This window comes from Vombatus ursinus, unplaced genomic scaffold (assembly GCF_900497805.2).
Source record: "Vombatus ursinus unplaced genomic scaffold, bare-nosed wombat genome assembly UNPS02014791.1, whole genome shotgun sequence".
NCBI classification, from domain to species: domain Eukaryota; kingdom Metazoa; phylum Chordata; class Mammalia; order Diprotodontia; family Vombatidae; genus Vombatus; species Vombatus ursinus.
This window is the reverse complement of record NW_020954569.1, coordinates 26,699,124-26,718,042: the sequence shown is the minus strand read 5'-3', so window position 1 is coordinate 26,718,042 and position 18,919 is coordinate 26,699,124. Positions and strand designations below refer to the sequence as shown.

Genomic DNA, 18,919 nt, shown 5'->3' with positions numbered 1-18,919 from the left:
TCCCCATATTATAATTGTGAAGGTCCTTTTTTTAACATTCACAATGTTTTACATTTATACCAATTGAATATCATCTTATTGGATTTGGTCCAACATTGTAGCTGATTAGGGTTTTTTGTTTTTTTCTTTTTAATTTCTGCCTGCCAACATATTAACACATTTCTCATAGCTTTGTTATTTACACATTTGATAAGTATGTTGTTACACAATTAACTAAGTTTCTGATTATAAACATTGAACAGCATTACACCAACCACAGATTCTGTGTATAGATGACTGAAGACTTCTTTCTGTATTGACAGTGGCATATTAGACCCATACTTTTGGGTCTAGCCATTTAGTTAGTTCCAAATTAACCTAATTATACTGTTTATCTAGCCCACATTTCTCTATCTTTCCCCCAGAAATATCTACTTTCAAATGCTTTGTTCAGATCTAGTTAAAACTGTATTTGTGTCATTCCCCTAACCTGCTGGTCTTTAATACTTTTCAAAAAAGAAAATGAAGTTAATCTGGCGTTACGTTTTCTTGGTGAAGCTATGCTGACTCTTGTGTGATCATTTCCTTTTCTAGTTCTTTGCATCATAATCCATTTGACAACATAGTGTAGAATTTTACCAGAATCAGAGCCAAATTTACTGGCTTATAGTTTGTAGACTCCACTCCTTCCGTTTTTGAAGATTGTGATCGCATTTTTGTCCTTCTCCAGTCCTATGAAACCTTTCTTATTCAGTCCAAACTTTAAAAAAAAATTTTTTTTTTTTTGTTTTCCTGACTAGAATTCCAAATAACATAGCATGCAAAATAAAGCAGTTGATAGCATCCATTCTCACACGAGGGACCTTGAGACACTGCATCAGAAGGTTTCTGAACTGGCAACTGAAGTTGAACAGCATTTTTTTGCATTGTTATAATATTAAGGTTAATTTGCATCATTGGATACTACAAAACTAAGCAGTCGTGTATGACTTTTGGAACCAAAAATATACTTGTATTTTTGGATAAGTTTTCAGCATTGAGGCAGTTGTAAAATATTTGCTTTCCTTAGTGAGGGCATTTGTACCAGGTTCTCTTAAAAATATTGAATGAAATTGTATGTCTCCCTTGTAGCAGTTATAATAGAAATTTCTTTCTGTCTCTATTGCATGCACATAACTAGTGTAAACAAAGTCTTGTGAGCTTAAAATGATGCAACTAATTTCTAGTCATCACAATCAGAATGATTTTAACATGTTGCTTGGCTTTTCACATTTGCCTATTAACTAAAAAATATTATTTTATGTCTTTAAATGACACTCATACCTTGCTTGTCTTCTGATTGAACCTCTCATGACAAAGAAAAAAAAATAAACTCAGTGCACAAAACATGTGTGACAAGGTAAAAATATTCAGCCTTAATAGTCCCTCATTCCTCTGACATGAGGAAAGAGAAGAATGTTTTGTTATCTCTTCTCCAGGACCTTTATGACTTTTTCTATTACTCAAGAGTTCTTTCTTTTGGTAGTCTTTTCATTTACATTGTTATCATAATTGTTAGTAATTAATAGATACTGTTCTCTTGGTTTTTTTATTTCATTGTACATCAGTTTATACAAATATTGTCAAGTTTCTCTTAACTCTTCATAGTTGTAATTTGTTACTGCACAGTCACCTGATAATTTTAGATTTTGAAGTTAATCTTCGCAGCAGGTCATCTTTAGATTGTGAAAGATACTCAACATATTCAGAATTAAAATACAACATTTGAAAGTTACTAAGATGTACTTCAGAACATCTTTGGAGTTAAGGAAAAGAAGGTAGCTGATGAAATCTGACCTTTCCTTGGATGGAGAATAAAGAGAATGTCCATTTTTAACTTGATGTTATGTAAACCAGGTTTGTATTTTGGGTAGGTTCCAATTGATCTTTGCTTGGGCACGTGTCAAATGCTTTATCAACAATTTAAATGCTACCTCAAACTCAAAGCCCCAGAGTAAATAATTTAGATTTTAGGAGGACACCGATAGCTTAACTTTTAAAAACTTAACTTGATTTATAGGCATTAGATTATTAGTATTGCTAAAATTCATGGAGGATATATTACAAAAGTTTGTTCCTTTAACCATGCATGTAAAAATAGGAACATAAAACCTGTTTCTATTGTTGAATCATTATGTGACCACGGATGTTCAGTGAACCAGAGTGAAAAGTGGAACTCTTAATTTAACATTTTTTACTTTTTCCAGGTCAAGATAAAATCTGCCTTTTTATTTTCAAGTTTTTGAGTTCTACTTAAGCTCATATTTGCCAACCTACATTTAGTGAATTTGTATCTTGAACTGTAATTTGGGATGCCATTTTTCTCTTTTTAGTTTTGTAATTAAAATTCTACTTGATTTAAACTCTAAACATTATTTACCACTGGTAAAATTCTTTGGATCCCTTTCATATTCAAATTTGTGAAATCAGCTTGAAAATCCTTTCAAATTTATATGTCAGAATTAAAGGGGCAAAATTGAGTGGATTTGGTAAAGACATTTATTGTTTTGATTTGTTCTTACCCCACTTGTCTTAGAGATGTAGCCATCTCTAAACATCCCAAAATGAGTTAGGGAAGCATATCTGTTGACCTGACTGATTCTTTTAATAGTAGAGATGCAGGTGAGGAGTGAGGATGAAGCTGCTGAAAGTTGTGGGGAATTTCTACCATGGTGGTGATAGAACTGTTCTATAAATGTGAGGATACTGGAAGAATAGTAGTACTCACTGAAGAATTAGTGCTTGTACCTGGTGATATGATTGTTGCATTTTAAGAGTGAATCTGTTTGGTTAAGTGGAGGAGCAACAGGGATTCCAGGTAGTGCCTCATGATTCATCATTTCTGTGCCTACTCTTTTGGTGGCCTGATCCACCTTGTCCTCTCAGCAAGTCCATTCCTGGCACTGCCTCTTTGACATTCTTCACTTGAGGCAGCTAGGTTGTAGCACTGTGTTTGGGAGGCTAAACTTGGAGTCAAGAAGACCTACCTGGAGTTGAAATCCTACCTTAGCCATTTTACATAGCTGTGTGTTCTGAGCAAGTTACTTAACATCTCTTAGCCTCAGTTTCCTTATCTACAAATTGAGGGGGGTAGGGGAAGTTGTGGTAATAATAGCACCTCAAACAATGTAACATATAAATCACTTAAACCTAAAAGAGCACTATATTAATGCTGCTGTGAAGATTTCCCCTAGCAAAATGGTGGATGAGAACAATGTGTTCCAATGGCTGTGAAGGTAACTGAAGCAGGTACAGTGCAGCTCTTAGAGCTCGGTCAGATGTTGGAGATGCCAGGGTCATCCACTGCCTGGGCAGTGGATCCTGGGCCATTGCTGGATGTCTTGACTTTTGTCTTGCCACTGGACTTTGATGGCTATGGAAGACAGAGTGAGACTGATGAATTTGTGCAACTCTGCCTCACTTAAATTCATGTGTGAGTCAAGACATCACCTTGATGTCATTAGTCTTCAAAACGCGAAGGACAGACAACAATGTAATTGCTGTTGTTATCATCAATTAATCAGTCATTAGTCAGTGACACTTTCCCACAGTCTTTTAAACATCAGTGACTCAGCACTTATTCCAGTTCTCACAGTACCTGGTAACGTATGTCACCTGTGCCTGGTGATTTGAATTCAGTAAGAGCACCTAGGTTCCCACTTTTTTTAGTCTTTTTTTCCTCTCTCTTGTTCTTCCTAGCATGGGGGTCTAGTGTACTGAGAGCTCGCTTTGGAGCCGGGAATACTCAGCTTCAAGCTCTCTCTGTGTGACCTTGGACAAGTCTCTTCACTTCTTAGAGTCCCAGGCAAATCTGTAGGACTATAAGTTGCAGGGAAGGTAGCAACCTGCATAGGGGGAGGTTTTTTCCTGATGCAGGAGTTTGCCAGTCAGTGAAATCTCAAGTCTGTACCCATCTGTAATACTTACTCAATCCAAAAATTAAATAAATAAGGATGCTGAATAAACAGAAGCTAAATAGAGTTGAGTTGCCTCTTCTATTCTTCCCATCCTATCCTTTCTTTGATTCCACTGCCCATATAGCTTTTTAAGAAAGCCCTTTATGTTGTTCCCAGCATTACTCTCAGGATGTAGCTCATTCTGGACTCTAGTGTTTCTGACACTACTTAAAGGACATTTTTATGCTCTCATAGTCATTCTGTCTTATCTACCCTGGATTTCATCTTTTCTCTATCTTTTAAAAATCTAATTACATTGATGAGTTTTCTTTGTATACATACCACTCCTTTAAAGCAACTCTCCCCTTTCCTCTCTCCTTGAGGTTGTTTTTCTTTGCCTTTAATTTAATTCTTAATTAAGCATATTTCTCCTCTGCTTACCTTTTGTGGATTTTTTTTAATGAGATCTTATGTATCCTTTCTCTATATCCTTTCAGATCTTCTCCTGCTCTCCCAAACCAGGTACATGTCAGGCTGTGCTAACAAATGACTAGATGGAATGGCCCTCTCCTCCTAAGGTTCCTATTGTTTCTACTACAGCAACAAGTTCTTCTTTGTCAAAATTGAGTCCTGAATGACAGTTCCCCTCATCACTGTCCTCATTTTCTGAGTAATGAAATGGTCATTAAGAAATTGTAATTGCTCTGCTTTTGCCAAAGAGAGAACTCCAGTAGATAAGTAAATAATTCCCTCTGATCACTAACTGTGTTATTCCTCTTTATTAGGTGTACCAGCCTCATTTTGTAAAGTCAAAGTGTGTGATGTGTACAGCATTCTGTCTGGTTGTATCTCTTAACAGTGCATTCATATTTGTCAAGATCCCATTGGGAAGAAGGTAGACAGGGACTGTTAAAGGTTGACTCCTGAGCTAGCATAAGTAGGACTTCATAATCTTTAATGTATTTTTGACTGTTGATTGTATGCCTCTCTGGAACTTGTTGTCTTTTAAGCTGATCTGGAATCATTCTTACTGATTTCCTTGAATTCTTTACCTTGTCTTCTTAATCTTTTGCCCTGACCTTGGTTCCTATTTGCTACTGTGCCTTCTTCATCTGATGTTACTCTACTCTGCTCATTGTGTTTCAGACCAGTCTCGTAACTTGACCTTGCTTACTCCCTGACTTGAAAGTTTGGTTTGTGATTTTTGACTCTTGAGTGTATACTCTGATTTTGATTAACCTAAAGTAGTGGTTCTATTAGGCAGGAAAGTACATTTAGAGTCAGAGACCATATCTATGCTTTCTGTCACCAGCATGTAGGACAGTGTTCTCCACACATTAATAAATAAATACTCATTTAATTGAGCAGAAAGGAGCCCCATATCTTCCCCCTGACAATGGCTGTCTATTTTGGGCTGATAAATAGATAACATCTATCTAATTTATGTTGTCTTATGTGTTCAATGTGGATGGGGATTAGAATATGGTATTCCTGTGGTAATGGAGGTGATATAATGTTAAACTGAGGAAAAAGATTTACTTTTATTGTCTTTTTCATTCATTTTGACTGACATTTAGGTATCAATTATTGGCAGAGTATTGTGCTAAGTATCAGAGAGATACAAAGTTTAATTTAGCCACAATTCCTTCCTTATGGAAATTACAGTGTAGTGGTAGGGTAAGATGCATACATAGGTAACTAGTAGACAGTGATGCATGTAACAATGCATAATAATGCTATATGAGTTCATTTCTCTGCCTCTTGACTGAAATGATTCTGAGGTTACCAGAGATCTCTTAGTTGCTAAATCCAATGGCCTTTTCTCAGTTTTCATCCTTCTTTATCTGTCATTTAACACATCAACCTTTGTTTCTGTTCATTTTTTGTGACACTGCTATGTCATGCATGTATTGCCTCCTCTGTGTGGGGCTACCCTAGGGTTCTGTTCTAAGATGTCATCTCTCTTTTTTTTTAATCTACTCTGTCTCTGTGAGTTTATCTCTTCTCATAAATTTAAGTTGTCTTCTTTATGCAGATGTACGTGGGTTTTAAAAACCTTTAATCTTATCCTCTCCTGTCTCATCCAGGAGATTGCTTCCTCTATTAAGCTTCCTTTCTCTAATCTTCAGTCTCTGTTCCTTTGTGGCCACCTGCACACAGCCCAGTTCTCACATTTCTTAAAAACTCCCTCATTGATCACTAGATCTAGCTAAACTGTTCAATGCCTCCACTTTTACAACTTCTAAATTGGACATTCAAATACATCGTGGGTTATTGGCAACATTCAGGAGTAACCAGAATAAAATGTAGCAGGGAAATATTTAATGAAATAAGTTAAAATGCAGTTGAACACAGATAATGTTAAAATGTGTTTTTCTAAGTCGATATGGTGCCCCTAGGGATCCTTATATATGGTTCAGTAATTCCTGTTTCTATTTGAGTTTGCCACCACTCTTTTAAACCCTCTGCAACCAGACTTCCAACTTCATCATTCATTTAAAATTTCTCTCTCCACAGTTACCAGTGATTTCTTAATTGCCAAATTTAACGACCTTTTCTATCTCAATTCTCAGCCTTCATTTCTACTCCATAGCATTTGACGTAGTTGAATGCTTGTTTTTTTGTGATACTGCTTTCTTTTGATTGTCTTAACTGACCACTCCTTCTCTGTCTCTTTTGCTGGCTAAATCATGCCTACTAATTGTTAGGTGTACCCCAAAGATGTGTCTTGTTCCCTCTTCTATACCCTATATTCTCTCATTAGGTGAGCTCATCAGCACCTATGAGTTCAGTAATCTCTGGTTATGCAGCTGGTTCAAAGATGTGTATATATCCAGCCCTAGCTTCTCTCTCAATCCTGAGCTAAAGTTCCCTTAGCATCAGCTGTCTATTGGACATTTTGAACTGGATGCTGCGTAGGCATCTCAAACTCAGCAGGTCCAAAACTGAACTTACTATCTTCTCCCTGAAACGTATCCTTATTCTGAATTGTCCAATTCTTATTGAGAATATATCCTTCCACTCTTAAAACCTTAATTTCTTATTCTACAGATCCAGTTTGTTGCTATGTCTTATTTCTGTTCTTATAGCATCTCATATCTGTTCCTTTCTCTCCCCTTATACAGTCCTAACCCTAGTTCAAGCTCTCACTTGGACTACTGCAGTAGCCTTCTAATTGGTCAAACTTTAGCAAGAGTTTCATCTTTGTTGGGGATAATGGGACTATTTCCACTTTCTGATATCATGTTTGATTTTTTAACAATAGCTCTACATGCTTCACTTACTGCTCCTTGTTTTCTCACTGCCTTCAGGTTTATATTCAGCTTTGGATTCAGAATCATTCCTTCTCTTTTTTGTGCCTATTTTAATAAGTTCATTCTCAAAGATTTGTATACATTTATTACTTGTGATTTCAGATTGTTGCCACTTGATGGCTGTAGCAGTTCAGAATTTAAGAGCTAAAATTAAAGTGAAGGATAAAATTTTTATAATAAAACTATTAAAACATTATAAAGATAAAGAAAAACAGAGAGAGAGAGAAGTTTGCCTAATGTGATAAATTGATTCTTTTGGTCTTAAACTCTGTTAAGCATTTCTGTGGCTTAAATGTTTAATTTTTTAAATGAAATGGAAAACTTGGATTTTTTTTTTTTTCATTTTCATTAGTGATCACCGTTTTAATGGATTGCTTTTTTGTGGACATTTCAAAAACACTTTATTTCATTTTTTTGGCTTATATGTGATTACTTTGGAAAAGACTGAGATGTCATTTAAATCCCTGTGTTTTGTTTTTGTGGATGTATTAAAATCTCTTTAGCATTGTTACATACTAAAAGGTAAAACTGAAATGCAATTTTAAAAAATGGACCTAGAGAGATTTAGATGGATTCTTCAAAAACTAAAGAGTTGGAGGGGGGATGTGTCTCATTTTAAAAAATAAATGTCACTAATTTTTTTTTAGAAGCATTTGGTGGTGCAGTGAATAGAGTGCTGAGCCTGTAGTCAGAAAGACCAGATTTTAAATCTGTCCTTGGACATTTACTTAGCTGTGTGACTTTGGGCAAGTCCCTTCATCTCCCTCAGCTTCAGTTTCCTGAGCTGTGAAATGGAGATAATAATAGCACCTGCCCTCAGAGTTGTTGTGAGGATCAAATGAGGTAATATTTGTAAAACTGCTTAGCACAGGGTCTGGCATGTAGTAGGTGCTATATGGATGCTCATTTCCTCCCTCTTCCTTAAAATGATCCTAGAGCTCTTCCATTAAAGACTTGATGTATATGTTCCAGATCTTCATTCGGCATCTTTCATTTTGATACAAAGTTTATTTTCTATATTTTGTGACTATGAATTAACACATTTTCCCCCCAGCCCAGTGACATGATTTTTCACTGAAGGTCCCTAGGGTTTCTGGCACATCCACAGTTCTCTTGCTACTAGAAGCTAGGTTCTGCAAACTCATTCCATTGAGCTGAGAGAGGAAAAAAAAATGCAAGGATAATGTAGTTCAGCTGTTAATCCTTCAGCCATTGGACATCTCTTTTAATCCCATGTACAATTTTTGCGTTATGTGTGTATTTTCATACCATCAGTCATTTTATCTATGTTTTTAAAAATCAATTATCAAGTGTGTATTAAAGTGCTTACTGTGTGTCAGACATTTTGCAAAGTGCTTGGATACAGAGAAAGGCAGAGTAGATCTTGCTCAAGAGTCTAGTCTATTGTCTAATGAGGGATATAACACATATTTGAATAGGTATGATATACAAGATATATACAGACTTTGTTCAAGGACCAACTTCTGTGTGAAATCTTTCTTGATCCTCCTCTCCTCCTGATATATTTATTTTGTATAAATTTTTTATATATTCGTGTATATCTCCTGTTAGAATGTAAGTTCCTTGTGGGCCGAGACGGTATAGTTTTTGTCTTTATATTCCCAATGCTCAGCACAGGTGCTTTTAAAATTGTTGTTGGATTGATTGATCTGACAGGTTCTTAGATATATAATTTCATAGGTACTAGGATATCGAAAGCCTGAGTGTCTGTGTTAATATGATATAGCAAAACAATTTTTCCAATAGCAAGGGCCTCATTTTTAATAGTAAATAGTTTAATAGTTAACACTCCACTTATCCTGAAGTACCTGCTAAGGCAGGTCAGTCATTAGTATTCTATCTGCAAATGACCTCCCAAAGCCTTCAGATGATCTCTATAAAGATACCTCATTGAAAGAAAGAATGTTGACCCAGGTCTTGATTTATTCCTGCCAATTGCTGTTGAATTTCCCAGACGGTTCTTAGAATAATCACACAGGTTTGCATATTTGGGTTTCATCTAAAACATCTGTAATATCCCCTCCCAGATTTTTAGTTCAAGGCCCCAAGAAAGGGTGGGATATGGTGGCATGGAGATTTAGGTGGTCTTTGCTGAGTTTGAATTGATTGAAGAGACCAATGAACTGTGAATTTTTTTTTTTCTTTTTGTGGTAGATAGTTGTGGACTTCTGTGAATGTTAACACCTTTATTTTTCTGTTTCCTTGATACTATAGTTGCCAGAGGAACTAATAAGCAGATATAACTGGATCAAGCAGTGGAAACTTGGACTGAAATTTGATGGAAAGGGAGAGGACCTGGGAGACAAAATTAAAGAATCCTTAGCGCTACTAAGGAAGAAGGTTTGCAACATTTTCATTATCTTGATTTATGATTTTTTTCCATTTGGTTACCTCCCAAGTCTTCCATTTCTTTTTTCCTACCTGATAGCTATGGAAACAAAACATAAGTGTTATAGAGAAATGTTTTAGTAGTTCCAAGTATCAGCAAAATTATTTTACATGAATTCAGAAACTTGTCACTTAGACTATTTATAAAATTGAGGTGGCAGTTCTCAGAACAAATGGCATGTATAGTGTCCTGCTAAATTGTAAACTGGGCTACTTACATGACAAAGGAATATCCAAAAAGAAATTTGGGAAAACCCATATATCATCATTTCATGGCTATTATCCAGCCTCTGCTACTGGTAGTCTTACCAAATGATATGAAGTAAAAATTGACTTTGTATTCCTCGAGAATTCTTGTGTGTTACATTAAGATTTTAAGTTTCTGTTGAGTAAAAATTCTCTATTTCCATTTTCTAAAGTTTGCTTTATTATAAATTGTTTGGTAACTTGTCCTTTGAAAAACATTTTGAGTTTTATTGAATTTATGAAATTGAGTTAGAATACAAATGCAGTGGATCTTTTATGACTCACACAGGATGAGAAAAGTATCATGGATGGTTGGATTATGATCTTCACCATTAGAAGAAGTTAACAAGATCCACAAATCCATTGAAGTGTAAAATTTAGTTGAATTTTTGGAATTGTAAAGTACAGCTTGGCTTTCAAAAGTTTGCTTAGCCTTCAAAGTAACTTCCATTATCCACCATCTGTTTTCTTTGTTCCACCAGAGAATACTGTTAAACTCTTGACCATGAAATTGCTTTCTTTTGAGCAGTTTCAATAATGATATATCAATAAATAACCTGTTTTAGGCTTACTGTGTGGGTGGAGGGGTAGAAAGGGTCACTATACTAGGCACTGAGGAATATACAATAAAATCTAACACATGATCTTTGTCTTCTAAGTTCTTGAAGCCTTAGATGGATAGATTAGATGTAAACATATATATACTTCTTTTGTCTCTTCTCATTTTAATGTGTATTCTACACAACTGCCAAATTGTTTTTCCTAAAGTGCAGATCTGATTGTCACTTTCTGTTGTACGGGTTCTTTTATCTTTTTTGTGTCATGGACCCCTTTAACAATCAGGTAAAGTCTACAAATCCCTTTTCAGATGAATGTTTTTCAGTGCAAAAAATAAAATACTTAAGATTACAAAGGAAGCTAATTGTATTGAAATACTTATCAAAATACTGAAAATAAAATTTCATGGGCCATAGGTTTAGAACTCTTGCTCTTTTGCCTCTAGAATAAAATATTAACTCTCTTTTGGTATTTAAAACCCTTCACTACTTGGCCAAGCTTGTTTTCTAGACTCTGTATATATTATTTCCCTTCCCATCTTTCACAGTCAGACAGATTGTCCTTATTATTCCACAAACACAACATTCTGTCTCTCATCTCTGTATTTTCCCCATGGAATACATTTTACTTCTACCCCTGGAAACCCCTAGTTTCTTTCAAGATACAGCTTGATGCCATTTTGTACGTAAGGCACTTGTTCACTCCATTTGTAAGTACCTTCCCATTCCATGTTACTTTATATCTCTTTTGCATAAATATACACAAATATGTGCATGCATGTGCATATGGTATATTTGCATGTTATTTCCCCTGTTCAATTATAAGATCCTTGATTATTGGAACCGTTTTTTTGTCTTTATTTGTAGAGATTAGCACAGTGCCTGCCACATGACATAGCAAGTCTTTAATAAATGCTTTTATATATATCTTTACATACAGATATATAGTGTATATTATATTGTATTACATTGCATTACATTGTATCATATTTCAGTAGTTGCAGCTTTTCTCTAATATTCAGGGGAAAAAGAGTGTGTTATATTTTTGTATCCCGGAAAGAGACAAGTTTCCATAAAACACTGAGTTGTTATTATCTGACAAATACAGATATTGTAGAAGATACTGAGGACAAAGCCCATGTTCCCTTTAGTTAATGTGTGAAACGTCAGTTTTGTATGATCTGTGGTGTTTTTCTTCATTTTCCCTACCCCCCAACCTCTTTTAGCTTTTGTAAACTTGATAGTTGTTTCTTGGAATTGCCAACTGTAATTAAACTTTTATTCCTTGTGAATGACTTGAGTTTTTAGTTTTTAGTACGTGCAAAGTTTTTTATCTTTAATATAAATATATCTTGAACTAAATGAGAAGTGTGTGTCGCCTGTTTGAAGAAGCAGCCTCAGGTCCTGCCTCTGGTACATGTTGGCTTTGTGGCCTTGGTCAAATCACTTTATTAATCTCTCTGCTCCAGGCTGCAGAGCAGTTGTTGGTAAAGGGAATGTCCTCAGCAAGGCGCTCCCTACCTTGATGGAATTGTAGGTCCAAACCAATAAACATTTCTCGAACCAAATGAGATGAGTCTATCAATTAATCCTGCCTCTGTCTCCTGCACATGTAACCTTGGTCAGACACACTACACATAGTTAAATAACATAAAGTGCCTGACTGATTTCTTCTGACTGATGCTCAGGAATTCCTTCATTAAAGGTGACTGTGGCTTTTCAAAGCCTGTGCTGACTGAGCACAAGCTCCAGCAGACCCCTACAATTTAAAAAGGCTTTGAGTGTGGACCTAATAACAGATTATATGTTTCTTGTCTATGGACCAGCTGAGTTTTTTTTTTAAACATTTAATTTTTATTTTATTTTTGTCCTCAGTTACATGTAAACAAAAATTTTTTAACATTCATTTTTTAAAATTGAGTTCCAAATTATCTCCCTCCCTTCCCCCTCCCCCTGAGAAGGCAAGCAATTTGATATAGATTATATATGTGCAGTCATGCAAAACATTTCCATATCAATCATCAGCCAAGCTCTTAATGTACTTGTAAGGTTAGAATAGAAGTGAGCCTGTTACTGGCCAAAAAAATAGACTCGCTTTCCAAGGGATGGGAAAAAACTCTATAATATCCTCTTACAGTTTTACTGTTATTTCTATTTAATTTTAGGTTTTTTTGTTTGTTTATTTGTTTTTGGTGAGGCAGTTGGGGTTAAGTGACTTGCCCAGGGTCACACAGCTACTAAGTGTTATGTGTCTGAGGCCGGATTTGAGCTCAGGTCCTCCTGACTCCAGGGCTGGTGCTGTATCCACTGTGCCACCTAGCTGCCCCCATTTATTTTAAATGTACAGTTTTTCTATTTTTTGGAAACAGATATTTACCAAAGTCTGTTCCTAACAACTGAAATGAATGTTAACACATCTTATTCACTTCTTAATTGAAGCGCATCAGTCCAGAAGGATTTTTCTGATTTATTTAAAAGTTCAGAGGAACAAATGTGAATTTTACTGAGTACTTAGCAGAGTGCCTTGTGTATAGTAAGTGCTCAGTAAAAATTAATTTGTTGTTCTGAGCATTTGCATCTAATTCATACTTATTCAAAGGCCAGAAGGTTAAAATGAGAAAATTACTTTTGGGAAGACAAATACCCTGTAGTTGTTCTCCTTTGCTAAAGTATGCAAGTCATCAGTATTTCTGTGTCAGTTTTTATTTTTGAGCTCTCTGTAGCTTTCTTTCTTTTTTTTTGTTTTTAAAGGCAATTGGGGTTAAGTGACTTGGCCAGGTTCACACAGCTAGTAAGTGTCAAGTGTTTGGTCTGAGGCTGGATTTGAACTCAGGTCCTCCTGACTACAGGGCTGGTGCTCTATCCACTGTGCCACCTGGCTGCCACCTCCTGTAGCTTTCTTCAGGATGCCTCTAGCCATATCAGCACAGCACTCTCTATCTCTGTTTGCTCAGTCAATATTTGTAAGACTGGTTCATCCTTGTTGCATTGGAAGGAAAGGAAATAAAGAAGAAAGGGGAAGTGGCAAAGAAAGATTTATTAAGTGCATATCATTTGATCCTCACAACAACTAGGAGGTAGGTGCTATTATTACCCCATTTTACAGTTGAGGAAACTCAGGCATACAGGCTAAGTGACACTTGTCCAAGGTCATGCAGCTTGTAAGGGTCTGAGGCCAGATTTGAGCTGAGGTCTTTCTGACTCTGGGCTCAGAGCTCTACCTAGAAGCCCCAGTGATTCTGGGAGGTGCATACTTCCACTCCCTAAGCTTGATACTACTTCCCCTCATTAACCTCCTGTTTGAACCATATGTAAACATCTGGCATTTAGAATTCTTGCAGACTGAATGTCAGCTGTTGTTTTAATGCTGACTTGAAGTCATGAACCTATGATGATACCTTTTTTATCTGCCTCTCATATGTCACTCATTGCCATAGATTCTGAGGGTGATCCTGTCCTCCTTCATGTTGAGTATACATGGATTCTGGGAAGGCATTTGACTCATTTGTGATTATATCCTCCTGTAGTGGGCAGGTTTGACTGCAATGAGAACTGCAGAAGAGAGGCAGGTGGCTTGTGATGAGCTCTTCCGAAATGAAGAGGAAGAATATAGCCTCTATGAAGCTGTGAAATTTCTGATGCTGAGCAAGGCCATTCAACTATACAATGATAAAGAGAAGGGAAAAGAAGTGCCATTCTTCTCTGTGCTTCTGTTTGCTCGAGACACCTCAGGAGACCCTGCTCAGCTACTGAGGAATCACTTGAATCAAGTGGGCCACTCTGGCGGCCTTGAGCAGGTAAGCTGTCCTGGCCCCAGGGAAGTTCAGGCCAGGGGTATCTTGGGGAACATTCTAAAATCAATAGACTTGACAGTGTCAGGCTGCTAGTAAAAATTTAACTCTTGAAATACATGTCTTATTCCTAGTCTCTCTGGCCAAAATGGTCTTGTAACCTTAGATTATCTTGACCCTATTCTGGCAGCTGTTTTGTTTATTTTTCCACGTTGGAGGCTGCAAAGCCTTTTACAACTCTGCTAAGTTGGCTCCTTTAATTGGAAACCACATACAGTGTGTCCTTTTGCCAGGCCCTTTGCTCCACAAACCACATTAGGGTATGGTATAAACTACACATTACCCATCAGTAAGCCTAAAAAGTTATTTTCTGTCATTCAAAAAAATAAGTTTTCAACACCAAGCATGCAGTTTAGTTTTAAAAAGTAATCAGGCATTTATTCAAAATTCTGATAAAGAGATCTTATTTCAAACCCTCATTTCTCTGGTTATTGCAATGTACTTGGCTGGGACAAAATCCAAATGCCAGGATAGTTCGGGGCACTACAGTGGCTAGAGATGAATGGTGGTTTTCATACTTGCCATCTTCAGCAGCCGCTACCCCTCATATTGGCATTCCTTGCCAGTAGGGGAAAAAAAAAAGAAAAATTGCTGTTTCACTCCTTGGACAAAACAGTGTTTAGTATTAATAGATAGATAAAGGTGCCCACATGAGTTATCATTGATTTTTAAAATACAAGTAAACCTCCTCCCTGGATTTTGCTAGACAGATTTTTTTGGCTTGCAAAACTGTGTACTATCTTGGCATTGTTTTCAAACTTTAAAATTGAAATCTGGGAATGGAAAAATCAGATTTGTTTGTTCAAAATCTATCTAAATTCACCTCGTCACATTGCCAAGTCCCTATTAGACCACTCTTTGATTTCTGGTACTTGGTGATATCTTGAGCTCAAGTGTAGACTCTTAGTAATGGAATGATTTAGTAGATCCAAAACTAGTGCACCGTTTTAAAAATTGCAAGAGCAGCATTATTAGTATAGGATGTTTTGAATGAAACTTTAGGCTTTTTCTTTATGAATGGCAAACACATAATGATTCTGTTTAACATGATTAAGCCAAATACAGGCAATTCTTTATGACCCATACATACAGACCATTGTGACTTTTGTTGTTACTCAGTCGTGTCCTACTCTTCATGATCCAGTTTGGAGTTTTCTTGGCGAAGATCATGGAGTGGTTTGCTCTTTTTGTTCTCAAGCTCATTTTACAGATGAGAAACTGAGGCAAACAGGGTCACGCCACTAGGAAGTATCTGAAGCCAAATTTGAACTGAGGAAGATGAGTCTTCCTGACTCTAGGCCCAGCACTCTCTCCACGGTACCACCCAGCTGCTGCATATCATCATGACCGTTCCTTCTTTTTCTGTAACCTCTGCCGAAGTTCACAGAGGATCATTCGTGAAAAAACTTGGAGCATTTATAGACTCTCTTGCTTAGAAGTAGAGCGAGGGAAAACACTGTGAAAAGAAGGCACAGACAGTAGCCTTGACCCAAGGGTGAAACTCCCAGAAGGCCTGGCATAGTCATTCCCCAAATTTTCTTTTGTCATGTTTGAAATTTTTCACATCTTTTTGGTATCTCTGCCTGAAATTCTACTAACTAGGTCATTTAAGTTTTATAAGTATCCTCTTTTTAAAAAAACCCAAATACTGAAGAGTCTTTGGTCATTCACTTACTAGTGTCATTTAATTCAATCAGATTGTCTTCCTCCTTAAGACTGCTTTGGAAGGTAGACTAGACTTGGGGAGGTTCTAGGATGGGAGTTGTGTTATTGTAACCTTGTACCATCTCTTTGCCACCACCAGGTAGAAAAAGGTGAGGACGGTGTGTGGAGGATAGTGAACACATGAGTATAAGGGTCAAGCCAGATTAGCTATTTAGAGATTATCTGGCTTTTTGGATTTCTATTTTCTTCATTTGTTTGAAATAATTCATCTCTAAAGTTACTGTTATGCTTCAAGGTTGCGCTGTTAGCTTCACTAAAAAAAAATTCTTTCCTATTTACTCTAGGTTGAAATGTTTCTTCTTGCCTATGCGGTACATCACACCATACAAGTTTATCGACTATCTAAGTATAACACTGAGGAATTCATCACGTCTTATCCTACAGATCCACCCAAGGACTGGCCTGTGGTGACTCTGATTGCTGAGGATGACAGGCATTATAATATCCCTGTCAGAGTATGTGAGGAGACAAGTTTGTGATAAAGAGATCAAAAGAGAGAGAAACTTGTTAGGCTTGTGGCTTGAAATATTGCTTAGAGTGGTCTAAGAGACTTCTTCATCCTCTTTGAGTTGAATTCAACATCTCTCTGGGGTGTCCTAAAGCCTAAATGTTTGCTATCAGGATTAACATTGTATATAAGCTTTTTTTTCTTCCTCCTCCAAGGCAATAAATTTCAGAGGCCTTCAGAATAACACACCTGTTGGAAGGTGTAAAATATATGTCCTCAATAAAGCAAAATATTCTGTATTGTGCCATCTTGGGGCTGGTTTGGGAGAATCTCAAGTCAAATCCCCTGTCATGATACATTGGTAATTTGTTTTTTAAGGAGAGAGTAAACAATTTTCCTCTAGTAATGAGTCTTTGAAGTAACCTGTCTATGCAATGCATTTGTTGGGATGTTGGTAGTAAGTCTCTTTCTGCCTAGTCTTGTTATACCTCTGGTGTTTTCTTCTGCATAATACAGAGGGAGTAAAATTGGGTTGAAATATTTCTTAAAGGTATTTTGAAACAATCTGTAACAGGAGAGGCAGCATAGCATAAGGAATAGAGAGTTGATCTCAAAGTCAGGAAGACCCAGGTTCAAGTCTTGCCTGTGACATACTGATTGTGGGACTGAACAAGTCCCTTAATATCTCAGTCCTCCAGGGGTCTCTCCAAGACTCTTAAGTTAATGATGAGTTGCTGATCTGTATTGGTAGGGGGACCACTACTACGAGTTTTCCACAATAATGAAATCTCAGTTCTGGACCAAAAAAATAAAATCCCCAGCATAGAAGTCCAATAAAATCCCCAGCATAGAAGTTTAAGGACTGGGTCCAAATGAGCGTATTGAAAGCATTTTAGAAAGCTCTGTTGGAGGAGAGAACACCATAGAATTGTTAGTAGGATATATAACCTCCTTCTTTGGGGTTACTGCTCATTCAGAGTAGCCTCAAATACATCAATCAACAAGCATTCATTCACATACTCTATTCCAGGCACTGTGTTAAGTACTGATACAAAGAAAGGCAAAAACATGGTCCTTGACCTCAGGAAGCTTACAGTCTAATGAGGGAGATAACATAGAAATAATGTACATGCAAGATATATGCAGCGCAAATGGAGGGTAATCTCAGAAGGAAGACACTAGTCCGTCACCTTTATTTAGGTCAGAAGCTATGTGGCTATAGAAAGAACACAAGTAAGACAACCTGGGGTCAAGTCTCAGCTTTGACTTTCAAACTGTGGGACTTTGGGTTATCACCTAACTTACCTTGGCCACTTCAGTTTCCTTCTCTGTAAAATGAGGGGTTTAGATTTGATATCTTTTGAGATTCCTTCCAGCTCTGCGTCAGTGACCCTAAATGTGACCCTGGTCAAATCTTTAAAGCTCAGTTTTCCTGTATTTTAAAAGGAGAGTTGAACTAGTGGTCTTTTAAGATCTCTCTCAGCTTGATTTTGTGATGATAGGTGCTTTTTAATTGAAGTACTGCCATTGGTGGCATTCTCTCCCCTCAACATATCTCATACTGGGAGCTCCTACTGCCAATATTTTCTTTCCGTGGGATGTGGGCTAAAGAGTAAATCGGATCTAGTTTTCAAAGCTGACATGCTAAAATTTTACATAGGAATTATGTTATGTACTGCTTTTACATTAAAAATAGAGCAACACCTGGTGAGCTGGGCAAGTTTGTGGATTTGCTGATGATGTCATTTAAATTAGTTCAATTGGAAGCATGATAGACCGTCTCAGATTATGAATGACAAATAACAGTGGCTATTTGTACAGTCCTAGAAGGAAGAGTTGAAGTTAAAAAACCTATCTGTGTGATCTTGAACTGTCCGCATTGGGATGTTCATCAGAGGAATGAGAGAATCCACTACACTTTTGTGGCTATGTTGACACAGTCCAAATGAATGTAATGACCTAACATTAATGTGATTGGGGGAAGAATTGGGATTCACTTTTCTCTCATAATAATTATTTTGTCTGTTATTAGATAAGTACTTTGATTTAGTATGAACTCTTTTGAAGGTGGAGGGGTTGGTTTAATTATAATATTTAAGTAAAATAAGTACATATAATACTGAAAATTTGAGGTCCTTGGTTAAGGAGAGAGCTCTAAACATGTTAACTATGCAAACTCTACCACATGACTTTACTCTATTTAGATGTTGCCTACTGCACTTCAGTCAGTGCACGATTCCTCTACTGTGTTTACGTTATAACTAAGAGCGTTTGAGTCAAATTCTGTTCTCTTACATGATGCCGACATCTCCCACTGAATTGGACTGAGCTGCAGAGGCTGGGACCAGATCTGTAGATTTTTTCCCTCTCACTCAGTATATGGAGGTGTGGTGAATGAAAGATGTTCCTGAAAGCCGTATGAGAGTAGTAATAATGAATTCTTGGTTTTGATTCC

General features: G+C 36.8%; 1 protein-coding gene across 2 annotated transcripts in view; it reads left to right on the top strand.

The window, feature by feature from the left end:
• OTULIN (OTU deubiquitinase with linear linkage specificity) overlaps window positions 1-16,870 on the top strand; it is a 43,021-nt gene extending 26,151 nt beyond the window's left edge. For both annotated transcript variants that reach the window (XM_027869107.1, XM_027869108.1), the window contains exons 5-7: window positions 9,464-9,589; window positions 13,968-14,237; window positions 16,301-16,870. In XM_027869107.1, the coding sequence (XP_027724908.1) occupies window positions 9,464-9,589; window positions 13,968-14,237; window positions 16,301-16,495 (591 nt within the window). In that variant the 3' untranslated portion in view covers window positions 16,496-16,870. The remainder of the gene's footprint in view (window positions 1-9,463; window positions 9,590-13,967; window positions 14,238-16,300) is intronic.
• The last annotated feature ends 2,049 nt before the right edge of the window (window positions 16,871-18,919 follow it).